General features: G+C 31.3%; 1 protein-coding gene across 1 annotated transcript; it reads left to right on the top strand.

The window, feature by feature from the left end:
• Nucleotides 1-9,565: 9,565 nt before the first annotated feature.
• Nucleotides 9,566-10,711, top strand: LOC149177229 (geranylgeranyl pyrophosphate synthase 7, chloroplastic-like). The gene has a single exon (XM_089421697.1). The coding sequence runs from the start codon at nt 9,566-9,568 to the stop codon at nt 10,709-10,711; it is 1,146 nt and encodes a 381-aa protein (XP_089277823.1).
• Nucleotides 10,712-11,431: the final 720 nt, after the last annotated feature.

The following is an 11,431-nucleotide window of genomic DNA, read 5'->3' as shown; positions in this document are numbered from 1 at the left end:
TCCTTTAGATTTGGGTACACTTGTGATAAAATCCATTGAGACCTCCTCCCAACATTGACTTGGAATGGATAAAAGTTGTAACAAACCTAACGTATTAATTGTATCAACTTTATTTTATTAGAAAACCAAACATTCTTCCACAAACTTCTAAATATCAGATTTAAGGCCATCCCAAAAAATTCCTTCTTGACCGTGTGGTAAGTTTTTAAAAATCACGAGTTCCCTTCTAAAGGGGGGGTGTGCAATTCCAAAATAATATTTTACTTGAGTTGATATTTCTTGCATAGATATAAGCGATATTGGTACCATAATGAGTCAAATTTCTAGATAAATGTATCACATGTACTAGGATCTTGCTGCAACTTTTGAATGAGTGTCTACACCTCTTCGTTATTCTTTCATTCCTCCCTTTCTTCAGTTATCTAATGAGGTTGGATAATAGAAGTGGCATAGAGCATTACTTAAATGTCGTCATCCCTTCTTGAGAGTTCATCTGCATCAACATTTTTCTTCCCACTTTTGTAGATGATTTCAAAGTCATAACTCAACAACATAGGGACCCATTTTTGTTGCTTTTCTGAAGATAATCTCTATTCCAAAAGGCATTTAAGACTATCATGATTTGTTTTTACATTGAAGTTTCTTCCCATTAGGTAAAGGCATCATTTCTTTAGGGCGTGTACTATTGTCAACATTTCCTTCTGATAAACAGGTTTGTGTAAATACTTTCCCTTGATTGGATGACTTCAAAAAATAATGGATCTTCCTTATTGCATTAAAACAACACCAATTCCATTTCCTAGGGCATCCCATTCCACCATAAAGGTTTTTGTGAAGTATCAAGTAGTTAAAACAGGAGCTCGACACATTTCCTCTTTAAGATGTTCAAAGGAATTAGTTGCTTCCGAAGTCTAAAAAAATGCATATTTATTTCGTAATGTTATTAGAGGTGTTGTTATTTTCCCCTAATTCTTAACAAACTTGCAATAATACCCTTTCAACTTGAGAAATCCTCGAAGATGCTTTAGGGTTGTGAGGATTTTCCATTCCTTGATCGCTTTAATTTTGTTAGGATCTACCTTAAAACCCTCTTGAGATACAATATGACCCAAATATTCCACTTCTTGTACCCCAAAGAAACAATTCAAGCTTTTTTCATATACTATTTCTCCTCTAGTTTGAGCACCCTATAACCATGTTGAACATGATCCTTCCAAGACTTGTTGTAGATTAGTATATCATCAAAAAATACTAACAAAAATTTTCTAAGGAAGGGTTTGCAAATGGAATTTATCAAACCTTGAAATGTGGAAGGTGCATTAGTAAGGCCAAAAGGTATGACCAAAACTTCATAATGACCTTCATGAGTTTTGAATGTTATTTTCGGAATGTCTTTAGTCTTCATTCTAATTTGATGATATCCTAAACATAGGTCCATCTTGGTGAAGTAAATTGCTCCATGTAATTCATCCAAAAATTCATCAATGACAAGAATGAGAAATTTATCTTTAATAGTGAGCTTGCTGATCTCAATATAATGCTGACACATGTGCCATGATCCAGCCTTCTCAAGTACCAATACTATGCGATCAAAGAAAGAACTTTGGCTAGGTTGAATTATACCTTCCTCCAGAATTTTTCAACCATACATTCAATTTCATTCTTTTGGTCATATGGATATGTGCAAGGTCTAATGTTTGGTGGAACGCTTCCTGGAGTCAACTGAATAGCATGATCATGATGAAAAATAGGTGGGATTTCTTTGGAATTCTCAAATACCTTGGAGTGATTGTCCAACTTCTTTGGAGAAACAAATAAATTCGATGTTTGAACATCTAGTGAGCATAATTCTACAATCATGCCTTGTTTTTATTTCTTCAAAAGATTTTTCAAGCCATTAGATCTGATTATATTCCCCAATTTCCCTACAATGCCCCTTGATTCAATTTCCTTTCCTTCCAAGGAAAATTTCAATCAAATTTCTTGAAAATTAAAAGTTATTTCCCCCAAATATTGTAATCATTGGACTCTTAATACAACATCAACACCACCCATTAGAATGGAAAGCATTGGACTATTCAATTAATATTACCCCATGGTTATATTGATATCATGGCACTTCCCTGACTAATTTATAGTTCCTCCATTTGAAACCATCACTTGACACTTTAGTGTTGCATATAGAAAGAAATTCAATTCCTTGGGTTATCTTACAATGAATAAAATTATGGGTACTACTAGAATTTATCAACATCATTACTTTTTTTCTTGATGTATCCTTCTATCTTGAGAGTTTTAGGAGTGGTAATTCCTGCTAATGCATTGCAAATATGCTCAGATTCATTTATTTTTTCTTTGGGGTTGGTTCTTGGTGTAATCCCCCTTGTTTTGATGTTTCTTGTTCCTTTTCTTCCTCCTCTTCATAATCCATGTAAAATATTTTTTTCTTAGCACACTTATGATCCTTGGTGTATTTTTTATCACAACTGTAACAAAGCCCTTTTTCTCTTAATTCCTCCAGTTTTTGTTGTGCAAACCTTGTAGGTTGTGGGAGGCTAGGAGCAACAACAATTTATTTATAGTTATGAGTGGTATACTTCCTTGTTGTCATAATTTTACTTTCAACTTTCCATTCCACCTTGAATTCCTTCTCCAATGAATTAGGTTCTCGAAGGCAAACCTCATGTTGGATGTTAGCCTTTAAAGTTCCTATGATGAAATCAATCATATGCTACTCAGGAATATCATTTACCTTGATATTCAATTTTTGGAAGTCCTCAATGTGTTTCTCCATTGAACCCTTTTGATTGAGTTTTATTAAATGGCTAAAGAAGATATTTCTCTTTGTATCCTCATAATGTGCGACCAATTCTTCCATGAAAATTTTCTAACTGACAATTAATTTACGAGAACAAAGCGATCGATACCACACAAATTGAATTTTTTCTAAATATAAAGATGCAATACATATCTTTTCTATGTGTTGAACGTCATGTAGATCAAATAATTGCTCCATTTTTAGTATCCATGTTACTGGATCTTTGTCAAAAAACTTCCTCATATCGATCTTTGGAATGTGGTTAGTCTTGAACCCACTATTGGGGTCCCTAAAATCATAATTCGTATTCCTTTTGTCCTCATCATGATTTTTATGTACTACCTTCTCCCCATTAGGAAGCCTCTTTTGCAGCAAATTTGTCAAACCTTCCTTCAAACCTCTCATGCCTACTTTTAAACCTTCCATGTCCCATTTTAAACCATCCATGTCCCATTTTATTTTTTTTTATAAATTATTCATCTTAGCATTGAATTCATTTTTGGTTTCTCTTTGTGGGATTAAACTTTGTTGCACTTGGTCCTATAACTTTGATATATCTTGTTGCATTTCTTCCTTTTCTTCACGTGCCATATTAGATATTTCTTATTGCTTACTGGGTCTATCCATTATTCTTTGCGAATCAGTTCAGAACTAAATAATGATATATATGCTTGACTATTCCCTTTGAATCACTTCAAACTGATTTTTCAAAAATTGTTATGAAAACTTAAAATATGCACACCATTTTTCTTGTTCTTTTAAATCTTGATCTTGAAAAAGTTGTATCTGTATAATTTTAGATCTGCAATGCCTGAAATCTTGTCTTTTAGTATCCCTTTAAGTCTTTTTTCTAATGCCACATCTCCAACCGAGATTGGATTCTTCAAAATAAATTTATTCCCATTCTCCCACGACCACCTAATTATGTACCAGTTCAGTAGAGAGAATTTATAAGGACTTACAAGTGTCAATGTTTCAACCTTAGGCCCTAAAAATGGTAAACAAAAAACTAAAGTCTATGAAACTTAAGCGACTTTTAAAAAAATTAAAATCTGATGCTCGTAGAGAAAGTTATGATGGTTTTTGCTAGGTCACCTGTTTGAGACAAAATTTTGAAGCATGCAAACACCCTAACTTCTTCAGACCATATCTAAAAAAATATAGTGAAAAATGGTATGAAATGTTTACACAAAGTTCACTAATATCTTGGAACCATGTGGTAGGAATTTCAGCTTTTGAATCCTCGTAGAAAAAAAGTTATGGAAAAAATTCCAAAATGACCCATTTGAAGCAGTAAAACCCTAGAATCCAAATCTCTAATACCAAATGTTATGTAATGAGATCACAAAATATATAGAATATATATAAATGGCTTGAAAATAAGAGTCTCTAAGGGGGGAACCTAATTTATATCATGTAAATAAATATTTCTTGGATGATTCAAATGACAAGGCCTTCTTGGTATATATAGGAGTCTAAGGGGTCACAATATAATCAAAACCTACATAACAATAATAATGTAAGGACACAACAATAATAGTAGTGGGATTTTATAGGGAACAATAATAAAAATGTGGGGGCTACATGGACAAAACAATAAAAATATGGGGGTTACAGTAACAATAACAATAAGCTCGGGGCTACACTAGAATTATAGGGACCTAACAATTTTTTTGTGGGATATTTCAAATCATATATTTTAATCATATTGAGGTCAAATATATAGAATAATTTGGTTGGCATTTCAAGATTTTTATTTCCACACCTCCACTGATATACAAATTGAAATTTAAGGGTTGTGACTAGTCTTAAAATTTGTTTCAAAAAAGTCATATCCATTTTTTTGCTATAATTTTATTTATAGAATTTTTATTCTATGAAACTTTGATTAAATTGCAAATAAATATCTAGGATATGATAAAACTTTCAATTCATGCCCACTATAATTTTGAAGTATACTATGTGGAAGTTATGATTTGTGAATGGTCTTGAAATCAATTTCAGAAGAGTGATCATGGAACTTTTAATATAACTTATTATTCAAGGGCACTTCAAACGCTCTCTCTCTCTCTCTCTCTCTCTCTCTCTCTCTCTCTCTATATATATATATATATATATATATATATATATATATATATATATATATATATATATATATGATGAGGTAACTCAGGTAAAAATATCCTAATTGGATTTTAGTATTTGGACATGTGGTATACTATAAAATTTTTCTCTTGGGAAGAGGAAACAAATTAGCAAGTTTTGGAAAATTTATCATGAATTTGATTTGGAAAATGAAAATTTTCATTAAACATATGGAATTGCATAAGACATACAACAATAGTACTTCAAAATAATTCAAATTCATAAACGCTGAAATTTTAGTGATATATATATATATATATATATATCACTAAAATTTCAGCGTTTATGAATTTGAATTTGAAGACAAAGGTCAACCATCTCGATACTCTTGATATTGAGGTTTTAAAGGTTCATAACTTACAAGTGATATGAATTTTGATTAAAATATCTTTCTTTTTTTGTGATTGAAATTGGTGATCAAGAGGAATATTATTATTATTTCCTCACATTGATCCAAGGAAAGATCCAAAATTTTCTATACTAATTAAGCCTCATGAAGGCTTATCCATGGCACATTAAGAAGCATAAGGATACAAGTACTAGTTATCCACATTTGGTTGTTAAGTTAAGAAAATAAGTTATAGAATGAGGGTTGATTTGTCACAAGTGAAAATATCAATTGGAAATATTGAAAAAAAGATGGAACAAAATAAGGAAGAAAAAAAAAATACAAAAGATGCTATTACAAAATCTCCCTAGAAGGGATATGGACATCTAAGGTAATGAGGATCATAAGAAGAAGCATGGTGTTGAGACTCAATCATATATGGGGAATATTTTTATCACAAGGAGAGAGCACAAATATTGAATAAAAATACCATAATAATGACTTTTTAATCCAGGATCCACATGACCAGGGCCTTAAATTAGCACCAATGAACTACTACATTTCAAATATCGATCTGATAAAGTTTTATTGTAATGATCCTATAACATGGATTATTTCAAATGAAGAAATACTTTGATCTACACTAAGTGGCAGGCTTACACAAGGTAAATATTGTGTCCATGTTTCTAGAGCAAGATCAAAATTTATGGTATCAATGGTTTTGCAAGAGAAAAAGGGATTCTATTATATCTTGGTCCACTTTTGTAGAAGAATTGATAGCAAGTTATGGGGATATTCATAGCAATACATTCTTTAGTCAATTGGTAAAACTTCAATAAAAAGGTCCAGTTAGAGAGCACAGTCAACAATTCCAAATGTTGAGTCTTATGTTAAATAACATTTAAGATGATAATTTGTTATATCTATCTATGGAAACTTTAAAGGAAGTTATCCAACATGAGATTTGTCTCTATGAGCCTAAATCCCTAGAGCATGATTTCAGTATATCAAGGAACATTGAAAGTAAAAATATGGCTCATATAAGATTGGTCACTAATAGCTATAGGGAAAGTCATGCTTCCTTTCCTATGATAAAAATGCTAACACCTTAACAAATGAATGAAACAAGAGCAAAGCGACTATGTTTCAACTATGAAAAAAGGTATAGTAAGGGGCATAAATGTAATGAAGGGAAATTATTCTACATATACTATGAGCGCAGAGAAGATCAAGAAGTAGAAACAACATAAGGTATGGAGCTAAGAGAGACTATTCCAACAATAATGTGATATGCATTAACTAGCATCATTACTCCACAAACCCTCACGATAAAATGATATATAAAAAATAACAAGTTCATAGTGTTGATTGATTCAGGCTATACTGATAACATCATCAATTACAAATTAGAAAAACTTCTTGACTTCTTTGTATTTCCAACACTAAAATTTCAAGTAATGATTTTAGATAGAGGTATCATAATTTTTTCAATGAGTCACATAGTATTAAGCTAAATTTGGGAGAATATTTATCGAATATTCCCATGGATAAAATCCAAATAGGTGATGTTGATGTTGTAATATGGATCTAATGGTTATAGTCATTGGGAAGAGTAACCCTTATTTTTCAAGATATTTTCATGATATTTTCCTCAAAAGGAAAAGAAATTGATCTTAGAGGTATCCAATGGGAAAGTCAAAAATTCTAAGAAAGGGATACAATGGTGTAGTTTCATAATTGTACTCATTAGATGTTCAAACACATATATCCTTTACTCTAAAGGATTTCCAAAATAAATTCAACAATAATTCGTAGGTATTTGGAGAGATGCCTAAGGGTCTCCCACCTACTGGAGAACCTGACCAAGGTTTTCATTTATTCTTGGAGAGTCATGGAGAAATTTTCTTTACTGAGTTGGAGCTACATTTTCTATATCGTGAAATCATAATGAGTCAAAAAAGACATTCCCAAATGAGTCTTTAGAATACATGGAGGTCATTGTGAGTGATTTGGTATTCCATTTGGAGTTAATAATGCACCTTCAATATTTCAAAGCTTCACGAACACTACTTTCAAACTCTTCCATATAAAAAATTTGTTAGTATTTTTTTATGAAATACATGTATAAAACAAATTTTGGGAAGAGAATGTACAACACCTTGATAGTGTCTTAACACTATTGGGAGAAAAACGACTATATGCAGAGGCTTCCAAATGTTCATATCACATTAAATTTTCAAAAAAAACCATGACAAAATCAAAACTACGAAAGAATCACCAATCCCCAATAACCTAAAAAAACTCGCATCATTTTTAAAATAATAAAATATTACCACAAATTTGTTAAAAAATTAAGATATTAGTTAACGAGATACCTAAATTAAAGTATACCAACTTCAAACATATTTTATGCTCATTTAAATCTTATAACTATTTACATTAACAAAACAACCTAATAATATAAGCCACTATCCTTTCAAAATCAATGAAATAAAGATATACACTCACCAAAAAAAAGAATAATATGCTAAAAACACATCAATTAAAATACAAATGAAATTGATAAAACATCGACTTTAAAAAATCCAAATTCCATATATATTTACTCAATTTCCAAAATACAAATTAATGTGTAAATAATATTTATTTCTTACACAATTTAAATTCATATATATTTTTTAAATAAATAGTTTAGTAAAATTTAAATTATAATATAATATTTTATAACGAATATATTATATATTATAGATGTATATGTACAATTAACTTAAAATAAAATTTCTATTAGTTAATGTGTAAGTAATATTCATTTCTTAAAAAAATTAGATATAATTTTTAAACACAGGTTCAAAATAAATAATTTTGAAAATTTTAAATTATAATATGATATTTTATAATGAATAAATAATATTATAGATGTATTTGTATAACTATTTTTTTCATAAATGCAACTAAAATTTTTATTTATAAAAATTGTAAAAAAAAAATTGTTCCAAAAAAAATAATTTATTATTGAGTTATTAATGTTTATAAATATATTTATTGATAAATTATAATATTAATTCATAATATTATAACCAAATCTATTTATATATAAAAAAATATTTATATTAAAATGAGAAGAATTTATTATAATTAGAAATTTTGTTATATTATGTTTAATATCATTTTTATAGTTTAATAATTTAAAATAAAATTATAATTTAGTGAATTTAAAAAATATATAAATTTTAACAATTAGAACTATTTTAATAGGTATTATAAATTAATGTTTATAAGAACTTACAGCATATATTTTAAATAAAACAAATATACTAGTGGACTTTTGTACCTTAGGCCCTTTAGGTGATTTGTTCTAACCTTAAAGGTGTATTTTGTATATTGCTGCCCATTTATCATTTTCCATTTCTCAATGTGAGAAATGCTATCAGCAACTTAGTCCGCCAATTTCTGCGTTTTGTATATTACTACCAATTTATCATTGTCCAATTTCTCTATATGAGAAATGCTATCAACAACCTCTTCCGCCAATTTCTACATTTTGTATATTACTGCCAATTTATCATAGTCCAATTTCTCCATGTGAGAAATGCTATCAACAACCTCGTCCGCAAGTTTCTCCACGTGGGAAATCGTAGTATCTACAACATTCGTCGTTTTCGAACAACGAAGGGGATTCAAAGAGATTTTTTCTTTCTCTGATTTCTCCTTTTGGAAAATGGTATCTACAGCCTTTGTCGTTTCCGAAGGAAATTCGATCCCAATCACCTTTAAATGTAAATCTCACTTAACAACGAGAAGTACGCAACTCAATCATCCAGCATTTTCTGCAGATTAAGTGGATCTAAAGGTAAAGTATGTGTGTCTTTTCTTTGTAGGATCCAAATTTTATTCATCTTTTTCGTCGTATGTTATACTGTGCAAAAACTTGCAAGTGTGATGTTAGGACATGTGTAATGGTAATTTGATATTTTTTTTAATATTAACATAAATTTATATATTAATTTTTTAACATTAATATCAAATGTTTTTTAATATGGTATGGGAATAAAATTAATATTTTCAAATATTGCGTGGAAAATTATTGACGTTATTTAAATTTTAATAAACCTCTCAAAGCAATAATAGATGAAATCTGCTACATAAAACTTAAGACTTTTATATATATATATATATATATATATATATATATATATATATATATATATATATATTTTATAAATTTATGTACTTTTGCTGCTGTAGGCACAGGGACTAATAAACATAGCAACTACATGGCTTACAGTCTTGTGGTAGCTAGCTTTCATGGCCTACATTCTCAAAATGTTTCTTTTCAAGAACGTAATCTGAAGAGAATTTGCATTCCATCGAAACATTTCCATAGAGTTTCAACCCCATCTGGGGTTTCTAATGGCGGCAATTTTAAGAAAGAATTAGTGTGCTCATCCGTACATGGGGAATCATTATCCAGATCGTCGAACACAACTGTCCGGCCGGCTAATCTGCCTAATGAAAGGAATAAGGTCGTTGAATTTGATTTCAATAACTACATGCGTTCAAAGGCAATGGCAGTGAATGAAGCATTGGATAAGGCCATCCCACTTAGTTATCCAGAGAAAATATATGAATCCATTAGGTATACCCTTCTAGCAGGAGGGAAACGGGTTCGTCCTGTTCTGTGCTTTGCAGCGTGTGAGCTTGTGGGAGGGACCGAGGAGCTTGCTATGCCAACTGCCTGTTCAATGGAGATGATCAACACAATGACTGTTATTCTTGATGACTTGCCTTGCATGGACGACGATGAATTACGGCGAGGTAAGCCTGCAAACCATCTGGTCTTCGGCGAAGACACTGCTATTCTCGCAGCGGGTGCTCTTCTCTCATTTGCATTTGAGCACATTGTAGCCTCCACAAGCAAATCTGTGGGGAGTAATCGCATTTTGAGGATGGTATCTGAAATGGCTAGAGCGGCTGGCCCTCAAGGGCTTATGGGTGGCCAGACTGCCGATCTCGCGTCTCAGCGGAATGCTTCTGTTGACCTTGACACTGTGGAATGGATTCATATTCACAAGACTGCGCTGCTCTTGGAGTGCTCGGCTGTGTGTGGGGCCATCATCGGCGATGCCTCGGAGGATGAAATTGAGAGAATTAGAAGGTTTAGCCGTTGCGTGGGGCTTCTGTATCAGGTAGTGGATGACATACATGATCTCACAAAATCGTCGGAGGAATTAGGAAAGAGTGCAGGAAGGGATTTCGTTAGTGATAAGGCTACTTATCCCAAGCTCATAGGTTTGGAGAAAACAAAGGAGTTAACCATTGAATTGTTGAACAGAGCTAAGGACGAGTTATCTTGTTTCGATCCAACAAAAGTTGCACCTTTGTTGGGTTTTGCAGATTACGTTGCACACAGACAGAAGTGAAAAAACCTAGTAAAAGCATTGTAGTGTGCGATGTTGTGCTTTGTATTACGTTTGTTTCTGTGTGAGTCAGTATGTTGTTTTTATATTTGTTATGTTTTTACAAATTATATTATTGAGTCTAGAGGTTTATTTTACAGCCTGGTATAATGTGTAGCTTTGTCTATTGTTTTTATATTTGTTATGTCTTCACAAATTATATCATTGAGAAAAGAGACTCATTCTACAGCCCAATATGATGTATAACTTTGTCTCTCATCAAAACTGAAATTTTACTCATGTCCACCAAAATAAAAAAAAAAATAACTATACAAAATATTTAAATAATATTAACTCATAAAAATGTGCACCGCTCTCTATTCATGTCAGATCCTTATTTAAAACGAATCTATGTTCATATTTATAAGTTTGGGTCTCCTTTAATAGTGCGAATGAATAATCAAGTGGTTCCGTTTTGGACCGATGCGTAGATTTCAGTCCGTTTACAGCTATTATTTCACAGTATTTTAGTGTAGTATGGATGTGCGACTAGGCCAATTTTCCATAGTACAGTTTTGAGATGAGATTGAATTACCATTTCGCAATAGTTCTAGTTTGGGTGGATTGAAGCAGTGAAATATGGATAGAGTCTTTGAGTATTTTGTAATGGAGTTCGAGTAACAACACGTGGAAATATTGGATGTGATTAGATGGATCTTTTCTAAGATTTTGTTTGAACTTGGG

This window comes from Pinus tabuliformis, chromosome 4_1 (genome assembly GCF_031772625.1).
Source record: "Pinus tabuliformis cultivar Carrire ecotype Pingquan chromosome 4_1, CPIR1, whole genome shotgun sequence".
Taxonomy (NCBI): Eukaryota; Viridiplantae; Streptophyta; class Pinopsida; order Pinales; family Pinaceae; genus Pinus; species Pinus tabuliformis.
This window is presented reverse-complemented; position numbering and strand designations above follow the sequence as displayed.

Coding starts and splice junctions, on each gene's coding strand:
- LOC149177229 (XM_089421697.1), top strand. CDS start 9,566: ATGGCTTACAGTCTTGTGGTAGCTAGCTTTCATGGCCTACATTCTCAA.